At 34.3% G+C, this 27,840-nt stretch overlaps 3 protein-coding genes across 3 annotated transcripts; 1 reads left to right on the top strand and 2 right to left on the bottom strand.

Annotated features, from left to right (window-relative positions):
• The first annotated feature begins 2,621 nt into the window (after positions 1–2,621).
• On the top strand, positions 2,622–4,143 carry LOC108325572 (peroxidase 3). The gene is made up of 4 exons (XM_017558669.2): positions 2,622–2,871; positions 3,067–3,258; positions 3,370–3,535; positions 3,626–4,143. Exons 1-4 carry the CDS (start codon positions 2,674–2,676, stop codon positions 4,030–4,032), a joined length of 963 nt encoding a protein of 320 aa, XP_017414158.1. The 5' UTR covers positions 2,622–2,673; the 3' UTR covers positions 4,033–4,143.
• A 2,958-nt stretch (positions 4,144–7,101) lies between these two features.
• On the bottom strand, positions 7,102–9,002 carry LOC108324883 (protein SLOW WALKER 1). The gene has a single exon (XM_017557820.2). It carries the CDS (start codon positions 8,922–8,924, stop codon positions 7,341–7,343), a length of 1,584 nt encoding a protein of 527 aa, XP_017413309.1. The 5' UTR covers positions 8,925–9,002; the 3' UTR covers positions 7,102–7,340.
• A 6,634-nt stretch (positions 9,003–15,636) lies between these two features.
• Positions 15,637–27,225, bottom strand: LOC108326196 (serine/threonine-protein phosphatase BSL1). The gene is made up of 22 exons (XM_052875449.1): positions 27,144–27,225; positions 26,677–27,024; positions 26,539–26,599; positions 26,333–26,411; positions 26,157–26,236; positions 25,966–26,060; positions 25,185–25,284; positions 25,012–25,081; positions 24,669–24,770; positions 22,975–23,056; positions 22,689–22,856; positions 20,089–20,266; positions 19,779–19,980; positions 19,227–19,394; positions 18,820–19,058; positions 17,836–17,920; positions 17,639–17,737; positions 17,369–17,568; positions 17,086–17,161; positions 16,417–16,552; positions 16,203–16,342; positions 15,637–16,105 (listed from the first exon to the last, which is right to left on the bottom strand). Exons 2-22 carry the CDS (start codon positions 26,876–26,878, stop codon positions 16,022–16,024), a joined length of 2,646 nt encoding a protein of 881 aa, XP_052731409.1. The 5' UTR covers positions 26,879–27,024; positions 27,144–27,225; the 3' UTR covers positions 15,637–16,021.
• Positions 27,226–27,840: the final 615 nt, after the last annotated feature.

Below are 27,840 nucleotides of genomic sequence, written 5' to 3'. Positions count from 1 at the left end.
ACATCTGCTATACTAGAGGACGCAATTAAGAAGATAAGACAGGAGTGAACAACTTATCTTCTGCAAAGATGGACTTAAATAGGAAGATTTATTATTGTTGTTCAACATATTTAGATTTAGTTTAACTTTAACTTTTGATATTTTAGGTTTTGGATTGTTTTTTAATACTTTGTTAACTTCAAACGAGTTGATATATAATATTATAATGTTTTGGGACAATTTTCTGCTTTTCAGGTGTGGTTTTATTGCAAAAATAAATAAATGTTTTTTAAAAAAATACCCCCTAGACGTTTGTTAATGCCACATCGAACGTGTATAGACGTCTGTCAGTGTATACAAAGACGTCCAATGAATTACAGAGGCTAAACTTGTTCCAGGGTCTTACACATTAGACCTGTTTAGTCGGATGTCTCATCAACGTCACCCATATAGAAGTTCGATACGGGTCGGACGTAAAAGGCCCAAAATAACAGACGTCTAAAGTAATTTTTACACTAGTACAAATTCCCTTTCAGAAAAAAAAAATCTATAAAAAAATATTAGATTTTGATTATCTATATAATTCGAAGCATAAATGGGTATTCAGCTTCGATTTATTAAGAACCAAAGTCGAATACCCTTTAAGAAAAAATATTTTAAAAAACTACAATATGTTTAAGTTATTCCTATAAAAAATGAAAAGATATTTGGTTCACTATGAACAAAACTAAGACCATAACCCTTTTTGATTTAAAAAAATTATTTAATTTGAAGCATCTTTAACTTTGATTTTGAAAAGAACCGAAGCCAAATACCCTTTAAATTATATAATTATTTTAAATTAAAAAGGAATATATAATCTCATTTATGATTACAATCAAAACCATATGAACAATTTTTTTTGTTTTTTATTTGTAGTTTAATGGCTTCAGCTATTTTAACTAAAGTAAAATACTAACTTTTTTTATTTCGATTTATAATCGAAACCAAAAACCCTTCCAATTTTATCTCTTCTTAATTTGTTTCAATTATAAAATTGAAACCAATACTGAAAACAACTGTATTGTATCATTTCCCTACAGTAATGTAATTATTAACTTAACAATACTAAAATTTTCTTATTCAAATAGTGATAATTTGATGAGGTAAAAGACAACTTTTCCCTATTATTTGAATGCTTCACATATACACAAAACATTTTGTTCTCAAATATATATATATATATATATATATATATATATATATATATATATATATATATATATATATATATATATATATTATTTATTCTCAAAAACATTTAAACAAAATAAAAGAATCTTAACTGTACATATATACCCAACTTATTACAAATTTTATTTTATTTATTCAAAATGAAGATAAGAAAATATTAACCATATTACAGGCCTTAACAACCCATTTTTAGTGTAAAGTACCTTCCTAAGGTAAACACATTCTTTCATGGAACCAAAAATAAAAAACACTCAAGATATTAAAAAATGTTTTATATCACAAACATAATGTTATATAAAACCTATAATAATCTCAACCTCTGGCAGAATATTGACTTTTATGTACTGCTTATAGTCCAATCGTGCAAGAACGAGGATATATACGTGCTTATTGAGAGAAGTGAAATGAATATACTCTAACCATTTTGTGTCTAAAGACAAAACATCTTAAAGCCAGCAACCATGTGCAGAGGGTGGCTACAAGACAAACCCGAAAACCATGCACAGATAACCATTGACTTTGGTTAATGAAATTTCTTTTCCCCCCTTAATTAAACCTTCCTTCGAATGCAAATAATTTGAGTTGTTACCTTCTAACACAAGAAACAACAGAACTATGTAAGGAACTGTTTAGCATATATCCACAATTGGTTAGATAATATAATATTAACACGAAACATCTTCACATCTACGATGTTTCAATACAAGACTTTATTTAAAGGGATTGGATGATACTACTTGAACCAACGAATTCAGGCTGCGTGTTCATACTTTGATAATTGAACTCAAAAGTGTGAACATTTCCGATATAATGTGGTTATATATAATGGGAATCAGTCCCCAGCTATTCTTTCTTTGGCAAAATAATGGAAGTTAATGCTTCAAAACGGCTCAATCTAAATATTAAAACACATACGTTGTTTCCTAAACTAAACTTTTAAGAATTCTCTGTGTTTGCATCTCACTATGACTCGTTTGATATATATGTTAGAAGATATGCATAATTCAGAGAGTTATAACTATACAAGAAACTTGGAAAGGGTTGACCTAAGAAGATTATGACAAAAAGGAATACAATTATTCAAGGCTGGCATGTTCTAACCACTACAGAATTGAAAGACTCAGTTGATTATTCTTTGGTTTTATATTCTAATAATTTCAAAACCGTGTCATGACTGTTCATTGGTTGGTGCATATTAGAATGAAACTATAGCTAATAGCTATGCCCTATGCATGCATATTGCGTCCAATGATTGAAGAGATGCATGGAATTATATTTGCACATAACTAGAAGAAACCTCTCCCACACAATTAAAATATACATAATATATGCTTTAGAATGGTGACTTATAAGGTCTATAAAAGGGAGCAAGGTCCTTCTAGCTAAGCATTCAATTTCTCAAGCTAATAAACACTATATACTTACTATAAGAGAGTGAGTTAAGAACGGTTTCATTTGAATATGAAGATCGGAATTTTGCTATGTGTTGCACTTTTTCTTGGGGTTTGTCAAGGAGGTAGCCTGAGGAAAAATTTCTACCGCGATTCCTGCCCTCAAGCCGAGGACATCATCAAGAGCCAAACACAACAGCATGTGTCAGCTAATCCCAATTTGCCAGCCAAGTTGATTAGATTGCATTTTCATGATTGTTTTGTCAGGGTATATACAAACATATTACTATCAATTCCATTGTTTTACGTATTCATGTTTTCTTTTAAGGGATATTTTTATCCAGTTTTGGTACACAAATTTTACAACATGCAAAAGTGGTAAATGTTTTGGAGCTATGTAACAATGATAATGTGTATATATATATATAGCATAACATGGTTTCACTGCAAACGGACATTTCAGGGCTGTGATGCGTCGGTTTTGTTGAACTCTACTGCGAATAACACTGCAGAGAGGGACGCTATTCCAAATCTTTCTTTGGCTGGCTTTGATGTCATAGATTCCATAAAAAGTGCACTGGAAGCAAAATGTCCCAAAACTGTATCTTGTGCTGACATACTGGCATTGGCAGCAAGAGACGCTGTTTCTGTCCAAGTAAGCTAACTCTTCATATGTCTACTCTAGTTCTACTACATACATCTTGAATTTGTTTCAACACATATATATTCTTATTTCCTGACAGCATGTTTTCCTGAGAATTTTCAGTTTAATAAACCTATGTGGGAAGTTCTCACTGGTAGAAGAGATGGCACGGTATCGACAAGTAACGAAGCCTTGGCAAATATCCCAGCACCTTTCTTCAACCTCACCCAACTCAGACAGAGTTTTGCTAGCAAAGGTCTCACTTTGCACGATCTGGTTGTATTATCAGGTAAGGTTCATGATATTAATTGCTAATACAGTACACATTAATTAATTAACAGTCTAATTAACACCCATATATATGATTTTCATATCTTAGGGGCACACACAATTGGAGTTGGGCATTGCAACTTGTTCAGTAACAGGCTTTATAATTTCACCGGGAAAGGTGATCAAGACCCTTCTTTGAATGCCACCTATGCTGCGTTCTTGAAGACCAAATGCCAGAGTCTTAGTGACAGAACCACAACGGTGGAAATGGACCCTGGAAGCTCGACCGATTTCGATAGTGACTATTATCCTAACCTTCTCCAGAAGAAGGGTCTGTTCCAGTCAGACGCTGCCCTTCTAACACTGGATCAATCAGCAGATATAGCTGGAGAGTTGGTGAATGAAGCCAAGTTCTTCACAGAGTTCGCACAATCAATGAAGAGAATGGGAAACATTGAGGTCCTCACTGACTCTGCTGGACAAATACGGAACAAGTGTTCTGTTGTCAACTCATAAACAAGTTCACCACTAGTTTGTGCTCTTAATTTCCTTCAGTTATATCATCTGCCAGTTGTTCCTTTGAGTTGTTTAAATGTCTTTTTAATTATAAAAGAATGTGTTTGTATACACTGACGTGGACTTCTCACATAGATCTATTACATCCTTTAAAATAAGAACAACATATTTTGAAACTGATTTATTTGGTGATATTTTGACACAATATTATTAGATGTCAACAAAAAATAGTGTTAAATCTCTATGATATTATTTATTAATATAATTTTCATATTGTTATAAATTTCTATAAGTTATATTACATGTTTATTCAACAAGCAATTCATATTTTATACCAAGTATATAATACTCTTTGTAATAATGGTTCTTATGTATCATATTAAGAATCGAAAAATAATCAAAAAAGGATTCTATTTGACAAGGTTTCTTTTTATACCTATGAACTCCATTGGACCCAAAAATATTAAGGTGGACCATGAAGACTAAAGTGTCTATTTTCATGATATTCAAATTACACAGACAAGAATGCAATAAAAGGCCAATTATGAACACAAGAATGCCAGACAAATAAAATTAAACAGTAGGCTGCCTTAAGACTTGAACGAGCAACTAGCAACTGATGATGTCCAAGCTGTGCTGTTCTCCAACGTAATCTCCCAAAACAGGATCAAATATACATGAAATATTAAACGCAATATCTAATTCCAAATTCCCACCAGTGAAGGAACATAGCATGAGAAAAATGCTTTAGAAAAATATCACTCAGGTATTTATTAGAATAAATGTATTATTTACACAGAACAATAACAAAACAGACCAAGTGTAAGATGGATCCACAAAAAGACTTGATAGTGTCCAGTTTTGAAATCACACCATTCATCAATGTTCTAGCTGTATGTATTAAAACTAGAATTATTAAATATAAAAACTAAGTGAGGGTTGAGACTTCATCCAGTTCTGACAAAATTGGAGAGGATCCTAGTCCGTTTAAGATTAACCAATTTTGTTAAAGAGCACACGGGGGCATATTAACTCCAACCATCACTCGGCAGATTTTGCGTCAAATTGCAACAAATTGTAGGTAAACATTTCTAGACATGGTTTTTGATGGTAAAACAACAGACAAAGTGTAAGGCTAATTAAATACAACAAACCATTCACAAAATGTTAAATCCACAAGCAAAGGCAAGCACGCAAAAGCTTGAGGCTCCCAGTTAGTGGCGTCAAGGGAAAATAAATGTAAGCAATCTTACCCCCAGCAAGCAGAGAAACTGTCACCAAGATTTAAATCTGTAAACCTCTGGATCACTAAGCAGCAACCTTACCAAGGGTACATAGGAAAAGGTACATTTTTAAGAGCACACTTAGACTGAAGTCAAAATAATGAACTACAATTGCCAAGTGCAGAACAATATCCCTCGAGACCTCAACCGTAGTTAACATATGAACTTCATAATGTTTATGACATATACTAACATTAACTCCTACAAACAAATTTGGTGATCTTCTAGCAAAGGTGAAATTATTATTAACAGTTTAAGAATATGGATTTGATATTTTCACATGTTAGTTCGTGATGAGAGAGATGGAACTAAGTTCTAATGACAGCAAAGAAATAAAAAGATAGAGGATTATGCGATAGAAGATATCACATTAAAATGGGGGCAGACAAGAGTTGATCGATATTCTAAACATAAGCCATTTTGATATATGGGCAATGTTAATCTACAAATGCATACACTTAACAATCTTACGTTATGTCTCCTGCAGAAGAAGGCAATCCATTTTATAAATCAAATCACCACTGACCCAGAAGATCACCAAATACTTTAGAAGGGAGCTTTCAGCTGAACAAGGGCTGGTTCACGCATAAAAATTTGCATAACATACCAAACAAAATCAATATTTCAAAATGTAATATATGAATAGCTGTGGAATAACAAATATTCTTTTTGTATGGACTGCCTAGTATGACTTTATGTATAAATGGTTTCAATTTCCTTTGCTTGGCTTGTAATCAGGGTCTGTGGTCATTAAAGCCAGTAGCTTTGTTAAAATCAATAACACAAACAGAATAATAAAGTACCAAAATCAGCTGTAAGTACTCATTACCTAACTCAGCAATATCTGAAAGCTAGAAAATAATTACTAATTAACGCTAACATAATATAGCAAGAAATAGAACCCAGCTTCAGATATCCCATCCAATTAGAGATAAAAAGATGACCACATAGACTTGGGCTTCCAACCACAAATTCAGGTTTTGTATCTAAGATATAATGCTGGAGGGCGTTAGCTTCCAAAGAAGACCAGACCAAGAGATCAAACGAGTGAAGTAACAGCCAACAGTGTGTGGTTCTATACCTATTGCAGCATCAGCATTCAACTATTCCTTCATAAATCCTCCTATCATCACTCAGGCACAGCAGAGAAGTAAATACTAGACACTAATGAAGCCAGAAACTCGTAAGCCCCGAAGGTTTAGATTCTAAAAGTAAAGCTTAAAATATCCGTTGCAGTATTTTCAATGCTTTATAGTTTAATTTGAGTTGATTATGATAATTGCTAAATCATTGGATCAATCCATGTACATTATTTATAGCTAAACCATTGATCCACCTAGCCTGAAAACTTATCTGACTTCTTATTGAATATATAAAATAAATTTGTACGTCAACTTAATGATTAAATAAAATCACCATGAACTCATTACCAACTTGCCTTATTAAGTCTATCTAAACATTCATATGCATATGAGCAACCCTTTTAAGAAAGGAGTAATGATATATTGCAAAGCATAGCAAAGACGTACTTTAACGAGTCATTTTGCCAAATTTTTGTTAACAAATTCGATGTACTGTAACCACTGCAGTTCAAAGTTCAGTGATTTAATACAATAGCATATTACATATCTATTTAACAGTAGGCTGCTAGAAAATTTGGATACCTGCTAGATAGGCGCACAAAAGAGCTCTAATTTAATAGCACTCAATCTAATTCTGAGATCAGAAACACAGCAATATCATATACACAACATGCTAGAGGATACGCATGTTGTGAGGACCATCATACCAAACAAAATTATATAAATTAGATGATAGATGGAAATGCAAGTTGAATCCCTTAAACACAGCTGGCAATAATTTAAAACATTTCCTGATGCTTTCCTAGGATCAAATTTGCCAACAAAATTCTAGAGAACCTTACATTGCTTAAACCAAATTCCAGGAATAAAGAATACATTCTTAGATAAAAAAAGAAAAAAGATAGCCTAACAAAATCAGCTCATAGATGAGAAACCCAAAATTTCATCTTCCAGCAATCTTCAACAAAGGAGAAATTATACCCTGTATCTCTTGCAATGACTGTTGCACCCGAATCTCCTCCTCAACAGACCTCTTAAGATTTCTCACATGGCTCTTGAGGGCTTGAGAAGCTCTAATGTCATCCGCCCTCATTTCAAGAACTTTCTTAGTCAACCCCATAAGCAAACTGGAATATCTAGGCAGGGTACAATACTTATGCAAGAACACCATGAGGAGTTCCAGCTTCTCCACACCCAAGTTGGAGACACACTTGAGCAACTTCTTTCTAGCCACCAATTCCTCCATCACAGCCAACACATTCTCGGGGTTCTTACTTTCCAACACAGACACCAGAGCCTCCGCGTGCTCAAACTTATTCAACAATTTGTCATGCTCAGCCAACTTCACCTTCTTGGGCTTCATAACCAAGTAATCCCCTGCAGACGGTTTCTCTCCCTGCCCTCTCTGGAAATACCTAAAATGTGAAGGCCTCAACACACTCTTCTCGGTACGCTCCACTGGCGCAACTCTCCAAAACGAACTGGACTCAATCTCCTTCTCCTTTTCACTCTCCTTCACTTTCCTTTTGCTAGCATAGATCACCCCATTGGAGGTCCCAATCACTCGCGTTGAACAATCCGGCGAGTAACCAACAGACAAAAGAGGCGCAGGAAACCTCATAGAATGTGTAACCTTGAACGATCCATAATCAAACACCTTCAAGTAGCCATCCAACCCCACACTCATAATCCTAAACTGATTCGATTCCTCTCCAAAATCATTCCCAATTCTACCAACACATAACGAAGTAACTGTCTTGTTGTGACTCTCCATGGAGAACAAAAGCCTCCCGCCGCCTATCAAGTCCCACAGCTTAACGGAATTCCCACCCGCCGTCGCAACCATCCCTCCGGACGGCAAAAAAACAGCATCTTCCACGGGCGCTCCGTGGTTGATCTGCACCGACGACTTCGAATCCCTAACCCTAACATCCCAGAGCTTGACAACGTGGTCATAGGAACCGGTAATGAAGACATCGGAGTTAACAGGGGAGGAGTCTCCGCACCGGACATAGTCCTTGTGGCCGACGAATTCTGCGACGGAAGCCTCCTCGGCAACGTCCCAGAACTTGACAAGGGCGTCGTCCCCGGCGGAGATGAGGTGGAGCTTGTCGAGGATGGGAAAGTGCACGAAGCGGACGGGACGGGTGTGGGAGCGGAGGCGGCGGAGGGGGGTGCGGGACTTGGCATCAAAGACCTGGACGAGGCCAGAGAGGTCGGAGGCGGCGAGGAGAAGGGCATCGGAGCGGAAGGAGGCGCAGGAGACGGCGTCGGAGAAGGAGGAGATGGTAGCGGTGGGGGAGAGGGTTTGGGAGCTGAAGAGAGTGAGGGTGGCGGAGTGGGCGGCGGCGAAGGAGTGAGGAGGTGTGGGAGAGAAGGTGAGGGAAGGGACGGAGATGAGGTCAGGGATTTGGCGTGTCTTGAAGGAAGACCAGTACTTGGATTCAGGTGTTTGCTTTGGATTTCTCGCTTTCGATTTCAGCTTCGGCTTCACTCGGAACCTCCTCTCAACTTTTCCTTCCTCCATTCTTCCACCTCGCAGCCAACTCGGGTTTAGGGTTTAAGGCTGCGTCATAAACGTCTTTTTGTTTCAAGCCCCCTAAACCAAAACAATTTTACCATCATATAATAATATAATACAATCAAACATTAATTATTTATAAATTAAACTCTTCCTTACACCACTTTTTAATAAATCCTTTGTCTATTTTTTTTTATTCAATTAAACTAGTTTATTGTACCCAGTCAAAGGATTCACCAATTTCTCACCTTTATCTCCTTCTCCACCATTTGAAAATTTGGTAAGAATTCGGAGGTCTAATTTTTTTCTTTTTTACCTACTTTTTATGTAAAATAATTTGATTAATAATTAATATCTCTGTTGTAATTTAAAATATATATATATATATATATATAAAAAGTTTATACTGATAAAAGTTATTTTTAAAGAAACCGTGGTTATTATTTATAATTGTTAATATTTAATTTGGATTTGTCAATATTATTAAAATTAATATAAAATATAGTTGAGTTATAATAATTAGTAATTATATACACATAAAATTAATAATACATTAAAAATATTAAAGTTTTATTTTACTATATAATTTTAAAATATTAATTTAAATTATTGTATAAGGAATTAAAAGGTTGAAAACTAATTAGAAGAATATTACCACTAATAATAATTAAGTCATTTCATAATTGATATTAAGTTTTATATATACAATTTTCCTTAATAGAATAAAATATTTTAAAAAAATATTTAAAAAGTTTCATAACTTAAAAACACATACATTAATATATATATATATATATATATATATATATATATATATATATATATATATAAAAAGAATCATCATCTAAGCACAATATTTGTATGATTACGTGTCACTGCCACTAACATCATTCTCAACCAATAACTAACAAGAAGAAAAAACAAATCTCAATTTATTCACAGTATATTAGGATATTCATCAATATAACAATAATAATCTCAATCAATCTAAACATTTATAAGAATAAACATATACTCTGAACTTAGATTCTATTTGCAAAAGATGTATGTAAATATGTTGGATTCAAATCAAGTCTTAAACCTATCATGTGTTTTTACAAAAGATTGTAGAAAAATAATGGTCATGGCTTCACTTAGTGTGTCTAACTTACCATAATAAGGTTAGTTCCTATCAATCATCTAAGTTATGACACTATTTCATTCCAATCCCGCAAATAAAGAATCTCTTTCAACTCTCACCACATAAACCTCATTTTTTATGAGTATGTGAGTTTAGTATAATTAAAATAACTTCAAGTAAGAATTCATACTCAAATGCATACACTAACACCATACAATATGAAAAATATCCTTAGAAATGACCATATTCATACATATTATTCACACACAAGATAGAACAATTACAACTCCATAGATTTATGGCATAAAGTGACTCTAGCTCTACTGAGCCTCATACTGATGTGAATCCAACCAATTGATGTGAATCTCATTTGCACAAGAACTAATTTATGATTTGTTAGGGTAAACCTTGTAGAAAATTTGGAAAATTGGTGAAAAGATTAATAGTAATTTAGAAATGTTGATATCTTGAGCTATAGAACTCTAATTGGGGTGATTTCAAAACAAGGTGAAACTTCACGTTCTAAACTTCAATTTTAGGCTCAAGAATTACTTAATTTGGATATGAAGAATGAAATTTATGACTACAAGATAAACTTGGACAAAATTACGAAAGGTAGAGGAAAGAATCACTCTTTCCAAGCGAGACAACACGCAAAGGATGAGAAAGTCCTTCGATACGACCAAGGGTTCTTGAATCACTCAATAACTTATGAGAATCACTCTTACTAAGATAAAAGAATTAAAACTCTAATATTTCTACATAAAACTTCAACTTTTTTAATGAAAATAGTTCAACTTATTAAAAGCTTTCGCTATTCAAAATACAAAAATTTTAATGGATAATTGTAATTGAAATGTGGCAACCAAAGGTCATCCAAAAGCATTCAGCTTTGCATCATTTTGGCCTTCCAAATGTTAATGACTAAGTTTTACAAATTTAAATAATATTCATTAATTGATTAACCCAAACCATAATTTAGTCAACTAATTTTACAAAGGATTGGGTCATTATTTAAACAAACTAATTACTTAAAAACTGCAGGAAAGTAACGTGTCCTCATCATTGATTGGATTCACATTACATACCTAGTAGATATATGGCTATACTCAACCTCATACATAAAATCCCGGTTAAATCTCATCTTATGTTCTTAGCTCTACTTTCTCACTTAGCCATCAAGGGATTCACCCAACAACTCTAAGTTTGTCATTTGCTCAAACTCAGACTCGCTCCAACAAATCCTTTACTTTGCCAAGTGAGACACCCCTAAAGGTATGATGGCTCATTGGATTTAGAATTTTTTATTTTCGTCCAACAGGAGACTCGTTTGCCCATTAAGTTTGCATAAAACTATAAAGTTAATAGATATATTAGATCAATCATTTGATTTCTCTAAGAACTCTTACATGTTCTTTTGTTCAAAAATAACACACACACACACACACACACACACACACACACACACACACACACACACACACACACACACACACACACACACACACACACACATATATATATATATATATATTCATTACAATGCTTGGACAAGATGCAACAACATGGTCGTCTCTTGGCTTGTGCATTCCGTTTTCGCTGACATATGTCACAACATCCTCTAGATGGACAATTCCTAGGCCATATGGGACGACTTGAAATCAAGATTCTTCCAATCTGGTATGTACTATTGAGAGAGATAGAAAATCATATATACGTTGTGTTTGTTTCAATTTGTTCGTATGGAATCATATTGTCCTACAAGGTATAGTATTGTTCTTCTATTACTTGCCAAGATATACTTTTTCTTCAAGTATTGTCCTACAAGGTATAGTATTGTTTTTTTATTTGCTTGTCAAGATATACTTTGTCTTCAAGTACTATAAAGTTTAATTCAATGGTAAGGAATATCTTACAACTTCAATAATGATATAAAAGCTTAAGATACTTTTTACCTAAAAATGAGTTACCCTTGTATACCTGGTTTTCATTAATTACCCACAGGGACATTTAAAATTCTTCACAAATGCCAATGATTACTCTGTTGTAGCGGTACTAACATTAAAGGGATGACTTATTGCTTTATGGAAGCTAGCCAATCCATGTCCAATATGTTTCTCATCTTATACCTTTAATCCCTATATAAGATGTTGTTGTCTCATATCTTTATTCTTTGTTTGAGATGTTCTCATATGTATGTGTGTTTATATATATATATATATATATATATATATATATATATATATATATATATATATATATATATATATAACCTAGATATAGCAAGCTCATCCTTACATCTCATATTCACTAAGTGATGAGGAATTCAAAGGGTGGATTCGTTTGTTTACGGATCTATCTAGGTTAGAATGGTAATAAGTAAAAAATTTGGTTAGAATTAGTTTTTTTTTTTTAATTTGGTGAAGAAAAGACAATAGGTAAATATGAAAGGTGGAAGGAAAGAATCACTCTTTCGAAGGCAAACAATACACAAATGATGGAAAAATCCTTTGATATAGTTAATGATTCTTAAATCACTCAAGAACTTAGGAAAATCACTCTCACTAAGATAAAAGAGATAAAACTCTAATATTTTTTAATAAAATTCAATTCATATTCATTTGATCAAAATAGTCAAACCATCAAAATTACAAAAAACAAAATTAATTGCAATTATATTCCACTTAAACTAATAATAATTCCACTAAACTAATGGTTGATTGTAACTGCAACTGTGGTAGCCAAAAGTCACCCAAAAGCATTCAGCTTTGCATCTTTTTGGTATTCCAAAGGTTGATAACTAAGTGGCCAACTAGGCTTTTATTATAACTTAAAATAAAACAAAAAAAAAAGCTCATTTAATTGATTAACCCAAAACATAATTTGGTCAACTAACTTTTCAAAGGATTGGACCATTATTTATACAAACTAATTACTTAAAAATTGCAACAAAGTGACATAATACCATCATTGGTTTGGTTGGATTCGCATCACTAGGTTATCTTGATCAAGATGTATTAAACTCATCTTTATCTCCCAGAATCATTAAGTTACCTTGATTGAGATATCAGGCAGGCTAATACTTACACGATCCTACACTATACACAACTTATTTGGAATTATTTGCCAAGATAGAAAAGTAGGAAATGGTTGAAGGATTTTCGAGCATTGGTGAAGAGAAGAACTATCATTGTGAATTGTTCAATGTGATTTCACATTATTTATCCTTGTTTAATTTTATTATGAATGTGAATTTTTTGAGATTCAATAAAACATAATTGTTTTGAAGTATAAAATAATCTAATTTAGAAGTTGAACAAAGCACTATTATAACAATAATAGTAATAAGGTTTAATAAATCATTTGGTCCCTACTTTTAGGGGTTTGGTTCAAAGTAATCCTACCTTTTAAAAAAGTTCAATAAGATCCCATATTTCGTTAAAAAATGTTCAATCTGGTCCTTTTCGCTCACACCGTTAGAAATATAACGGTGCAAATGCCACCGTGGCATCTCATAAGCATGTGACACACATTAATAGGTGGACTTAAATGATTTTTTAATTTTAAAAAAGTTTAAAAAAATTACTGTCACGTTATCATCACCATTTCCAAACAAACCATAATTTCTCTCTAAGAAGCCTAGCCACCGCACCATGCAGCGCCATCACCACCATCCTCGCCGACAACCATCCTTTCCAATGCATCACGCGCCACCACCAAAGCGTCTTCTCCCTTCTATTGCACCTTCATCACCTTCGCATCTCACCTTCGTTCTCGCGCCACCACCCAACGTGATCCCTTGTTATGTCGTGACCACTAATCTTCACCATTTTCACCCTCGCACCAACCAAATCACCATTGCGCTAGCAGCACTGCCGTCCAATCTCCACCACAGAATCGTCCACCATACGCCGCTGCTGCAGATCGCGAATCGCCACTCTTCTCCACCACTAATCGCGCCGCTGCTTGCCTTAACTGCAACCACAATCAGACCTGCAAGCAAACCGTGGGGACCTAGGGTTTCTCGCATTCTCGTCGCAACGCTTTGATGATGGTGCGTGATGGGTTGGAGAGGACAGCTGCTGGCAAGGATGGTGGTGACGGTGCTGGATGGTGCGGCGGCTAGGGTTTTTTTGGAGAGAAATTAGGGTTTGTCTGGAGATGGTGATGATGACGTGGCAGGGACTTTTTTAAACTTTTTTTAAATTAAAAAATCATTTAAATCCACCTATTAACGTGTGCCACGTGCTTATGAGATGCTACGATGACATTTGCACCGTTATGTTTTTAACGGCGTGAGTAGAAAAGATTGGATTGAACATTTTTTAACGAAATATGAGGTCTTACTGAACTTTTTTAAAAGGTAGGATTACTTTGAACCAAACCCCTAAAAGTAGAGATCAAATGATATATTAAACCTATTAATAATAATAATAATAATAATAATAATAATAATAATTTATGCAAAAATAATAATAATAATTTATATAAAAATAATAATATTATTATTAATATAAAATAATATAATAATATTAATTATAATAATAATTATATTGATAATAATTTTATTAAACTAATTATATTTTATTTTAAATTAGTATTAATCACAAAAGTAAAATGACAATCATATAACTTTATCAATTAAAATATTTTTTAATCTATCAAATTCATCTTATCATTTACAATCCGTTGTAAAAACTAGATATATTTTCCTTCATTTTTTAATATTTTTCTCATCATCCAAACAACCTTATTTTTTTTATCTTTTTCTTTCAAATTCATATTTGAAAACAAGCAAGAGTCTTAGAAGAAAGAGCTTAATACACAAATGAAGAGATTAGTTAATGATGATTTTCTCAAAACTCTAAACTAAAATTCATTGACATTCAAAATAAATAAATAAAAAAGATAAAATAAGATACTCATCTCAAACCAAACGACAAAACTAAAAGACAATCAATCACGATGAGAAATATTTAAACATAAAAAAATTTCAATTTAATCTTAAAAGTCTAAACATAAATCTAAAAATGTTTGCTAAATAAATTCATTTATTAAATTAATCAATTGTTAGAAAAATTGTTGGTAATAAAATTTAGAAATTTAAATTAATGTTATAAGTATGACTTTAATATTGAAGTTAATAATGTAATAGACAATAAAAATTATTAAAAAAGTTGTGTTTCCCATAATAATCAATCAGAACCACTATCTTACTCTTACCCTTCATTCTCCTTCTTCCTTGTACTCAGCAATGCACCCATTGAGCAAACTTGTGATGAATAAAAGCACAGGAGATGGAGAAGGAGCAGCGGAGGATAATATATTCATGAATAAGGGCAATGAATAAAATAGATGCGTGGAGGAACTAAAAAGTGAATATTTGGGAGGAGGTGGACAAAAGAAAAAGAATTATATGAGAATGTTAAAACATGGAGGATGAAGAAGAAAATGTCTCTTTTTGAAAGGAAAATTGCCTTTATATATTTTTGTTGAGACCTTTTCTTTTTACTAGAGAGGGGATACTCTCTTATAAACCTCGGAAGCACCGACTTTCATGGACGTGAAATACTAAAAATTCAGAGACTCGAGAGACGATTGATCCAAAGGTTATGAACAATTATATAAAGAGGAAAAAATATTTCTATATGATACAATATATACTAATCAACGGTATTCCCTCACTAAGTCATACATCCCATGTTTAAGGGGAGCTGACACTAACATCTCTTCCACTTTATCCATGTCCCAAGCCTTATAAACCCAATCTCCACACGATAATCATTCTCTAATTGGCTAACATAAAATAATGTACTCTCTCAAGCTATTTGCATGCTAATGAGTTTGCTTTTCTGAAACTACAGAAGAAATACAGTACAAAATATGTATTCAGTCAACAATGGCAAGTATATTTGGTTGGCAGGATATCAAGCGATAATGAGAAATCCCCAATGTGCAGTACTTATTCATGTCCTGAACTGTCTCATATATATGCTAGTGAACCACGGTCAAGGTCTGGTTGAGGTCTACCCCGAGTAGGAGTTGGTGGCCTCTGAATATTAAGCTCCTGACAAAAGCAATTATGCAACGAAAAATGAGAATTACAGTGTAACAAATTCAGTTTAGTAAATGTTAAATATAATTTTCTGCATAAAGGGGCTCACCTGCATCCATGTCTCATCCATACCACGTTCGGGAGAAGTTTCAGGAGACTGAAGAGGAGGTGGTAAAGGATGAATTAATTTTGGAACCACAACCAAACCCCTGCCAACTACCAGTATAGCTCCCGCATTGTTTGCAGTTCCTAAACAGCACACATCATTAAGATAGAGATGCTGTAAGATGCAAATTAGAAAGCACCTGAGAAATTATGCTTACCACAATAGTTAGTAGCAGAAAAAAGGGTGATTAGTTGTCCCTGGGCAAATCGTTCAAAACCATCCATGACACACTCATGGGCCCTTATAATGAGCTGTAATTTATTTTTCTTGCAGAAGTCTGTGACGCGATCAGGCTGCATAAAATAACACAAGTAATAGGTCAGCTTCCATTTAAATAGCAAGGCATGCCCACCATTGCCTAATATTCCATTGTAAAAAATATAATGAGTTAATTGGGTCCAAAACAATAGTTAATATTTCATAATACTTTTGCAGTTCAAATGGTGTCTTAATTACTAATATAAATGGAAAGTAATATTATAATTAGTTTCCAGAGCAGCAACAAATCAGTAGGCCCTAGGGCTAGGTAATCAAATGGTGGAAATTGAAATTCAAAAGAATAACGCCCAAAATACAACAGAGATTCTGTTTATTGATTTTTGACAGATATAAATGGGAAGGGGGGAAGGGAAGATGAAACAATGGTTCTTCCAACACGGAATGTGGATGACATGCATAATAGTAAGATAAATCATCAACTAGGACCACACCATTCATACAGTAGTTTGTAATCTTAGCTGTAAACACGAGGATACATTTTCATACATCATAACCTAAAAGAGGTGGGATTCGAAAATTGACAAATAAAGATAACATATATACTTACACCAAAAGTGACAAGCCCTGGGCCTCTAGCATTTGGTCTCAAACCCTCTACACTGTCATTTTCTGTGGGATCAGACCTACACAAACCCATAGAAATTGTAACAAAAACAGAACAGAAAAAGGTGACCCAAGGCACATCACGCCCAACAAGTGGGGTTGGGGGAGGGTAAACGTTCCCTAACTGTTGCATTAAGGATCACCCTCAATGAAAAGATTGAGAGTGGGGGTGCAAACATAACAAGAAGCCACATGACAAAAATAGAGGATAAACAAAGAAGAGGTACCATAGAAGGTCCATTAAAATAATAGATCCTGCATCCATTGTTATGGGTCTTTCAAGCTTCTCTATTTGTTCTACTGAATTGATAGATCTTCCTATGCCACCATGCATACAGATAATTTTCTTTTCAACAAGAGCAGCTAATGGAAGATAGTTAAAAAGTTGATTGAATCGTGTCCATGCCCATATACCATCATTTTCACCCTAAAATAACGTAGTCAGTTGCAGAGTTGAATCAAAAAATTGAATGAATACAACTTGTTTAAGTCTCTACCATTCTTTCAATGCACTCAATACGAAAACCAAACAATGCATTTATGTCAGCAGCTTCGTGATTTCCTCGTATCAAGTGAACATTATCAGGATATTCAATCTACATAATAAGAAGAACGTCAGTAGTCAATTACAAACACAAAGAAAGCTAAATACAATAATACCAGACAAACAACATAAAATTAAATAGTAGCCTGCCTTAAGAGCAAGTAGTAAGGTAATGGTTTCCAAGCTGTGCTGTCCTCGATCAACGTAATCTCCCAAAAACAGGTAGTCAATATAGCTGAAACATTACACTGGTTAGCTAATTCCAAAATATTCGTACAAAGATGCATGGCATGAGAAAAATGGCTTTGAAAAAAATCTCACTTGGGTGTTGACTAGAAGAAATGTATTATTAAGTTAACACAAAAAAAAAACAGTGTCAGATTAACCAATTCTTTTAGGAACATATGGCACATATTAACTCCCAACCATCAGTTGGCACATTTTACTTCAAATGACATTAAATTGTAAGTAGTAAACATGTCTAGACATGGCTTTTGGACATGGCAGTTTTTAAACAGTGTATAGTTAATAATTAAATACAACAAACCATTGAGAAGAGAAAACCACAAGCAAAGACAGACAACCCAAAGTTCAAGGCTCCCACTGAGTGAGTGGGGCCAGGGGAGAACAAATGTCAGCAATCTTATCCCAAAAAGCAGAGAAATCGTTACTGAGATTTGAAACTGTGACTTCCCATCACAAAAAGCAACCTTACCAACACGCAGAGGTATGTTTTCAAGAGTTAATTTGTCTTAAAACTGATTTCAAAAGAATAAACCACCGTTACTAGTGCAGAATATTATCCCTTAAGATCTCAACTGTAACTAACATATAAACTTCAAAAAGCTTTTACACACTAACAAATACTCTTAAAAAAGAATGTGGTGATGTGCTTGCCAAGGACAACCCATTATTTTAAAACTTAATATGCATGGTTGACCTTTAAAACAAGCTAGTTCATTATCAGAATGATGGGACTAAGTTCCGATGACTACAAAGTAATAAGATCAAGGATTACATGATAGATATCACAGGAAGTGGGCCAGAGAAGATTTGGTTTATACTCTATCTATACTTTGCTATTTTAATACATGACCAATGTCATTCTACCACGAATATTTGTAACAAACTTACGTAATGTCTCCTGCAGTAGAAGGAAATCCATATTCATCAAATAGCCGCATCAAATCACCAAACTGACCATGAAGATCACCAAATACTTTAACAGGAGCTTTAAGCTGAAGAACAGTTGGTTCATGCATAAATATTTGCTCGGCTGCATAGCAAAGTTCACCCACTTCATAAGAATCCAAGAAGAACCGCCTGTTTGCAGGAGCTTTCCAGTTGCGAGGCCTAAGCAAAGTTGAAATTATCTGGCAAGAAAACGAAAATAAGAGATTGTCTTTCTTTTTTCTTTTTTGATTGGTGGTAATAAGAGATTGTCTAATATAGCAATATGGTAATTAAGTGGGTAGAGACTAGGCAATATATTATGTCAAGCACTATAAACAAAGCACAATAAAAAATTAAATAATGCTTGCCTTTTTATGTAATCCCTGAGGAGATTTCTGCCTGGTGAACTTCTTTGTAGAATATGGCAAATCATTATTTATGGGAATCATGCGTCTACTTTCATTTTCAAATTGATCTAGTGATAATTGCCTCACCATTCCACCCAGGTTACCAACAGCCTCTTTCGCAACTACAACCTGTAATGAATGTACATGATTTTACATGCTTGATGATAGATTTGATAGTTTATAAAAGAAGGAAAAAACAAGGTAGTTAGTACAGTTGTAATTACATAACTGTAACAGATTATTATAAATGGTCTTATTAGGAGGTGAGCAGAGAGTTTTTTGGGAAGGAAAAGTTCAGGATTATTGTGCAGAGTGAGGTTCTCTCAAACAACCTCTGGGAAAAATATGTTGTAATATTCTAAGCCATTTTTATGTCTATTACATTGTTAGGTGCAGAATTGAAAATAAAGCGATAAAGATTTACAAGACAGTCTTGTTTTCAGTTGTACTTTTCGTAGTTCTATCAGTTGAGAGGAACATTATCAGTTTTAAACAAGGATTCCAAACACATACAGCTCTAGGATGAAGGCGAACATCTCCCTCTGTATCACTTCCATCTGAAACAGTTTCAGGAGCTTGCGAGTTGTCATCTGATGCAGATGTTTCTTCAGCAGGACTACTGGATATGGCCTGCACAGCTTGCCAGACAGCAGTAGCTGCCTCAGCTTCAGCAGCTGATGCTTCCCTCAGTTTCTCCAATGAATTTCTGTCCATGCTGATAAAATGAACACATCAAGTTGTCATAAAACTGAAATAGCCTGAGCATAAGAACAGTGAAGTAGAAGTGTTGAGCTTATAAAGAAGGAAGCAATAAATGATATACCCAAAGCCACTAGATGAAAGAATGTCTGATCCACCATCCAACTTTGGCGTTGTTACATTATAATTTAAGTTAGATTGACTTGGTTTGGAGCTTGTAACAGATGAAGCTCTATCAGGAGAATTAATGTCAGACTGCAATGGTGAATTTTCAGCTACTAAGAAATCGTCTAGTAATATATCTGCACAGGATAACATGTTTCTATTAGTATTGATAAACAAATAAATTTTTTTTAACATATAAGAAACATTAGTGTTAAGACAAATTGTAAAATGATCTCAACACTTGCACGCCATAACACATTGGAGTATTGTAACACCTTAGCTACTTCAATAGGCATTGTTTTGCTTCTACCTAACTATTGATAACTGACAATTAATCAACTCAAGGCATTATAATGTGTAGCCCTAATGTCAACAATGCAATCAGAATATTTCCAGAAAAAGGATATAAAAGAGCAAGTGAGCAACAAAGGCTAAGAAAAATAATTATGCTAAAATATTTTCAAAAGAACACAATCATTTTTCAGCAAACCAGCACAAGCGCATGACATGTGAAAACCTATTTTGTGATGGCTAACTATAAGACCATGCTAGACAAACTATTTTTCTTGCTATGATAATAATATGGAAATCAAAAATTGTTATATTGCTAAAGTCATTGAACATAGACTAGAAATTAGTTAAACAAATTTGTATCAATTTAATTACAGCCAAACAGGTAGGACTTAAGTAACCCAAGGATCCTACATATTCTTGCTAAGAAAGCACAAAGAGCTAGAGTCCACAAATCAGCCAATATATATTTAATCCGTATATTAGTATGGCAGACTGCTTTGATGATGTTAGATTTCATCTTAAAATCAATGTTGTAAAATAGCTGTCATAACAGCACTATTACGCTGCAGAATTCATTAGATCCACAATCACAACTCTGCTGCAGTGCACCTTGCACCAGAACGATAATTGTGGCCTCTATGGGTGTAATGGTTGCACACATGATATGGTGTCACAATCTTGAGAGATGGATGTGGGACTGCATAACTTATTTCCCATACTCAATCCCATTATCTCACTCCCCCCCACTCACTTAAAACCTATTAAACTTCTCCCGTACATATACCTCTGTTCATGTCTTCAAGCAAGGATAAAGGAAGGAATCATCCACTCCTCTGTCAGCTCTTGTTCACCTCCCCATGCAACCTCTAGTCATCTTTGGCGAGTCTCTAGCGAATAGAACATCTGAGTTAATATTATGTCAATATTTCTGCTTTCTATTAGCACACAACTCAATTTTTTATACATATATATTATATATAACATAGGTTAAATTACCCTTTTAATCCCCCCATATTTTAATTTGTTAAGTTTGGTTGCTCAATTATCAAAAGGTTCAGGTCATCCTCTAATTGCCGCAGAGAGGGTTTCCATCTGTTTCTCACTATGATGTAAGCTTGACAGTGATGTGTCCATTTTCCACGAGTATGTTAACACAAGTCAAAGACAGAACAGACCAAAAATGCCACATTGCACATATTTTGGCAATTCTAAGACTACATTCAAACTTCAACAAATTAAAAATAGAAAAAAAAAACGGAGCAACCTAGAGAGCAATAATATCATATATTTCAACCTCTATTTGCCTGCAATGCTATCCCGTATATGATACAATGGACTTTTGGCTTTCTACCATTTTAGCAAGAAGTGAAATTTCCCAACATGTATATAAACCCCACCCTAATAATTGAGACAGGAAATGTGGGTTCTCCAACACTCCACCACAACTACCTACTAGACCATGTGAAACACCACAAAAAATGACAAAGATCCCCTCCACAGACCACAGAAACTATGGATATGGATCATGGGCTCTCATAAGAAGTTGTAGACTCCTCAAATTCAATTGGCAATAAGTCAATTGGTACACAAGTACATGAACCACGCCCTAACAATTGAGGTGGGTGATGTGCACTTTCCAAAACCTCACCCACCATAGCTGCTTGTTAGAGACCAAGCAATACATGACAAAAAATGAGAAAGATCCCCTTCACTAACAATGGAAAATTAAGGTTGGGTTGAAGGCTCTAATATTATATTCGATTTCCTCTTAAATCCAATTGGCATTAGGGAAATTGTCAATAGGTATATAAACCGCACCATAATAATTGAGGTTAGCAGTGTGGAAGATTCTACAGCCTGCACTCCCCTCCATAGAAAACTAGCTCAATTGATACAACACAAAAAAAAAATGACAGATTCCATCAACAAACCATGTAAACAGAGGACATAATACACTCCAATTCTCCTATTAAATTCCTTTTTAAAATGAATTGGAATTAGCACAGTTGGTTGCAGGTGTATAAAACACACCCTAATAATAGAGGCAAGTAATGTGGGACTTCCAACAATGGCACCTTTGTTGTGTAATTCATAAAGACTAATTCAATTGTAATAAACACAAGACAGATTCTATCTATTCTTGTGAGCTTCACTGTTTTTGTAATAACGAATTCAATATGCCTCATTCAGTTTTTCAAGTCCCAGTAATCTCTCAAATCTACAATTTCAACAGCATCTCTCATAATGCAAGTACTTAGTTCTTACCTCCTCTTAGCCCACCATAGATAAATATATGAGTACTAACAGCTGCTGCTGCATGGCGACAACGACGCATAAGCTCCAAAGAAGGGTCATAATCATGACCTTTGTTTGAGCGTGACGAGGATACAATGCCATTTCTGTCCAACCAAACCCCAGCAGCAGTGTCCAATACTGTCAAAGCAAGAAAAGAAAGCATAGGCATGGAGTGAAGGAGGGAAATAGAAAAATAAAAAATGTGACAAGAAATATACAATAAAATAATTGGTAATAACATAGAAAAGCAAGTTACCTGCAATGGATGCTTCACCTTCCACGGACCGTCCACCCCTAAGAACACCTCCCGTAACATGTAATCGTGCACCAACAAAAACCTGATAAAATGCAATGTCACATACAATCAAAACACAATCTTCAGAGGTGTTAGACCATCCAAATGATATCTCCATATATCACGTGATTATATCAAGAATATTTTGGCCTTCAAAGATTCTTAGATGATCTCTTATTAATTCCATATATATTAAATTAGGATTAGGAGTCTTCTACTAGAGCTTAGTACTTTATCTTTTCTATCACATCTTTCAGAACAATACTGATTTTATGTTGGTCAGAATAATCTGTTTTTTCCTACTTATCTACCCAGATACCAAAAATTTCAACAAAAGGAATAAGTTGGTCAAGATCAATTGACATCAGTTTCGAAGTAGAGAACTCTTACACCACTTCTACGGCAGTGATGTTGTTTTGATCCAACAACTACATCAAAAACTTGTTGAAGAATATAGAATTAAATAGGAAAGAAAAAAATTCACTTTAGATTCTTTTAAAATTTCAGTCTCTATTTATTGTAATGAAGACAAAATGATGATACACAAAGAAAAGTAAGCTAAACATTCAACTTTTGAAGAAGTAAAACACAATATGAGAAAACACGTGTGAGCAATAGAATAATATTTCCAGACAATATAAACCACAAATAGCTTATTAGCACGTTGGACTACGTGAGCTAAATGGCTTAAAACATTTATTTTAGGTATTGTGTACGAAAGATACCTTTCAGGTGGCTATGAAATATAAAGCCTAGTTATAAATCCTGGGTGGTGACAGAGTAGTTTACCCTGAAACCCCCATAGCTGGATGGCCACTACTAATTTTTCATATATAAATGAAATAACTTATATAACATGCATGAATGCTAACAATAAAAAAGTAACCATAATTAAAGGTATATTCATAACTAAAAATTAAAAGCCTTAATTTTAAGCTAAAAACAAAGAAGTTAATAACAATTGTCAAGTAATAAAAAATGACAACAAGAAAGACCAGCATAAGGTTGCATATCAGAACAAAAGAATGAAATAAGGAATATAAAACAAAACATAAAAACTTCTTTCACGTGAATAGAACAGACCCCAAAGAATGTGAACAGAGTTGAGACCAGAGAATGGTTCGCAAAAATTCTTGACAACAATGACATCAGAAGAGCATCAAGCATTTGAACGAAGAAGTTAGAGAAGGTGTTTGAAGAGCTCAGGAATAAAATTTTTTGTAAAAGTGAAAAGCTTTGTTTTAAATTAGGTCGGAAGATTCTAAAATTTTCAAGAATATTCTAGAACAAGGAGTTTAAATGTCATAAACTAATTCGAACTACTAGCAGTTAGAGTTGGTTTGTGCACCTAACTACCTCATTATCACACGAGACAAGGAAGCTGCAACTTCCTAAGATTCCGTGCATGTTGATTTTTTTGGCCAACTCATTTAACTGTTTTTTTTTTTGTTTCCCTCTTTACTTCTTGAACACACCTCATCCTATGCTACAAACAAAAAGCTCCCTCATGTATTTGAGCTATATGAGAACTAGAGTTTCTGTGAGATTTTCAAGTGTCTTCAAAGTTTGGTAATCTTAGCTTAGCTTTGTATATTAAGGAGTTTCGTCAAGTGGTGAATCAATAATGCACTTTACAATAGGAATCTCTCACTTACCGCAGCATGTTGATACCTTGGTGAAGGGGAAACTCCAGGTGCAAGGGTCCATTCCCACTGGCCATTCCTATGCATGAGCAGTCCATAGGCATCTGCCAGTGGCTACAAAAGACAAATACAATATATGCCATTATATTTCATAAATTGGCCAGAAGAAGATTCAGAAGTCAGAACAATACCATAACAAAGTAAACTTTTCTGCTTTCATATAATTACTTGTCACAGTACACTACAACTTAATGCAAATGGAATGTTGAAAATTAAGGTATGATAGATTAGCACATTAAGTTTTCTAAAAGCAACAGAAATGATGATCTGATTAAAGGAATGTGATCAGTCGTACAGCTCCAGAAGAGTCTCTTCCACCACAGAGTAAAAACATTCCATCTGAGCGGGCACTAGCAGTTGCATACCTATAAATTGAGGTAGAATAGTGAAAAGATTCAATACATCCATATGTGTAGAAACAATTCAGACAGTTAAGACTTCTTTAGCAAGGACGACAGATACACTTACATTCTTGCAGAAGGTCTGTCACCTTCTGGATTCAACTTCTGCCACACATAAGGTTTTTGAGCAGTATCCAAAACCCAAGCATCAGATACAACTCTTTTCCCTGACATATGGTGTAAAAAATTAAACTATTTGTTATGTAGCACAATACAAACAACATACACTTTCATCACAGGAGTAACAAAGGCAATCATTCTATATCCAGACAGAAATAAGCACGAGTGCCAAAGGGAAACAACTCAGAGAAACATCCACTACCAATTAAGCTGTATTTATCTTCAAAATTTTGAATTAAAATAAGATGAAGTTATTATGTAATAAGAACTGAATAAAAGAGAGTCAAACTTTAAAGCACCAATTATTCATAGATTATATTGTGACTTTGCTTAATTTTTTGCAGACATTCAGCCTATTGAAGTGTGGAAAACCTAGATCCACAAGGAACTAAAGCACAAGACATTCACAACTGTGATTGGGTTCCCATTGGGAAGTTCCAAGTCACAGTCCTCGTATAAGCTTGTCCAAGTACAAGCTTGTCCAAGTATAAGCTTGTCCAAGTATAAGCTTTTCTCAGGCAGCTTTTGCCCTAAACACAATTTGAAGGTTCCAAATTGAAATTAAAAAAAAATACCGCAAGTCTATGCTCTATAATTTTGCCAATTCAATTGTTCCATCAATAAAGTCTATGCTTCATATCTTGTTTTATTTTCAACAACTAAAATATTCACCACAGTTTTATTACAAAAATTTGAGAAAGGACAACCCAGTATTAAATTTGTCTCACCATCATTTCCACTGACAGTTACTAGGTATCTCTGAGCAACCAAATCCATTACATGGCCATAACGAGGTCCAGGTCCTTGCCCTTGTACCACAACCCTACAATTAAATCAATTGCAACATTGACTAATTGCTTGATTTTGTCAAAATTCTAGATGTAGGGGAAAATAAAAATCTATTTACAACCAATATCACCTGTGCCATTTGTATTTATCGTTGGTCAAGTCAAGCACATAAAGATCATCAGTAGAATGCCCAGCTGGTCCTATCCCACCCTACCCAAGGAACCAGTCAAAGAAATGTTAAGATGGCTAGACTAGTCAAGAAGATGAATCTCAATCTTCATTATCAATCCTAATTCTGACAATCACCTGAAAAACAACCATGGTACCAACTGCAGCAGCTGCATGAGCAGCTCTAGGAGAAGGCGGCTCCCCGGCCGGTTTAAGGCTAAATACTCACAGCAGAAAAATCATTACTTTAGTACCAATATTTAAAGAAAAAAAGATCTGAAAACACATACAAATGAGCTGAATTCAGAAAAATTAAGAATTGTGAAATTGTGGAATCAACTCACCTAGTCCATTTTCTAGTTTGCACGTCATATGAATGAACTGTATTTGTGACTCCAGCTAACCCTGCAAGGTAAAACATGGAAATTCAGGCCACCAAAATCGGAAAAGAAAGAAAATAGAGTGTTTATGAAGCAACTTACTAATGCCAGGAGCGGAGGAAGATCCTCCTTCAATGGCAGTGGCGCCGCCGAACAGGATCAAACGGGGACCCTGCGTCTTGGTGGCAGCAACTGCAGTGAGGGTGTGTCCACAACGAGGACCAGGCGCGTCCTCATCGGTATCCCAGAAAGTTTCCAAATTTCTATAGGTGGAAGCAGGGTAAAGCCACGGTTTCGACCCCATCAATTTCTCAAGAATTTGAGGATCAGAGAGAAAAAGACAAGAACCCTAAGATTCAGCAACTGTGATGGTGGGCCCGGACTTCCTCCGGACCCCTTGAATCTTATAGTATAGTACAATAGAGTACACCCTCTCCCTCTCTTCTTGACCTGTTTAATTTTCCAGATCAGAAAATTGATTAGAGGCAAATATAAGAGATTGAGAATTTGATTAATTGAGAACAGAGAGATTAGAAATGAGGGTTTTGGTTTGGGAGTAAAGGAGTTACAGAGCAGGAAGGAAGAGAGGTTATGGTAATTTATGTTATTCCAATGCCACACAAACATAAACACAAACACAAAGAAAGCCTTTTGAATAAATAAGGAAGGAAAGACACATGGCAGAAGTCAAAATAAGGTTACAGGCTGTCATTTGTGAAATTGAAAATGAATGTCAAAACGCTTGACCATGACACTTCCAACTTCCCCAATTGTGGATACATACCAATTTGTGTTTGTATTGTACTAATACTACTACTGACTTAACCTCTGACAAAGGATATGTTTTCTCATCGTTCAGACATGGAAGTTAGTTTCTTTGGGTGGTTTTATCGCATGATGCACTTTGCCTTAAGATCTTTTATCCTCATTATTTTAACTCCTTTTCTCTTGAAAACGACATGCATTGCAGCTTCAATATCCTCTTCCAGGAAAATTAGATTCCATTTGTTTATTATTATTTTTTTCTTTTTGGAGTTCTATGACAATGATACACACATATCTTTTATTAAAATTTATTTCTTTTTTTGTTTTTATCTCTTTCTTTAACCTATTATCTTATAAATTTATAAGGTGTTAGATAAAAATTTAGTGTCTACATCAATGATTTTCCAAGTAGAGCTAGATGTGCTTGCAAAAGTCTTGGAAGAATATTAATGAAATTATTATTAAAATACTAATAAAATTATTATTATTATTATAATTATA

The sequence above is a fragment of the Vigna angularis genome, chromosome 3, assembly GCF_016808095.1.
Source record: "Vigna angularis cultivar LongXiaoDou No.4 chromosome 3, ASM1680809v1, whole genome shotgun sequence".
NCBI classification, from domain to species: domain Eukaryota; kingdom Viridiplantae; phylum Streptophyta; class Magnoliopsida; order Fabales; family Fabaceae; genus Vigna; species Vigna angularis.
This window is presented reverse-complemented; position numbering and strand designations above follow the sequence as displayed.

Coding starts and splice junctions, on each gene's coding strand:
- LOC108325572 (XM_017558669.2), top strand. CDS start 2,674: ATGAAGATCGGAATTTTGCTATGTGTTGCACTTTTTCTTGGGGTTTGT. Junction 3,259..3,369: donor GAGACGCTGTTTCTGTCCAA/GTAAGCTAACTC, acceptor GAGAATTTTCAG/TTTAATAAACCTATGTGGGA. Junction 3,536..3,625: donor CGATCTGGTTGTATTATCAG/GTAAGGTTCATG, acceptor TTCATATCTTAG/GGGCACACACAATTGGAGTT.
- LOC108326196 (XM_052875449.1), bottom strand. CDS start 26,878: ATGGGGTCGAAACCGTGGCTTTACCCTGCTTCCACCTATAGAAATTTG. Junction 25,082..25,184: donor GACAGACCTTCTGCAAGAAT/GTAAGTGTATCT, acceptor CTCAATTTATAG/GTATGCAACTGCTAGTGCCC. Junction 17,162..17,368: donor ATTTTAATGGACCTTCTATG/GTACCTCTTCTT, acceptor GGGTTTGTGTAG/GTCTGATCCCACAGAAAATG.
- LOC108324883 (XM_017557820.2), bottom strand. CDS start 8,924: ATGGAGGAAGGAAAAGTTGAGAGGAGGTTCCGAGTGAAGCCGAAGCTG.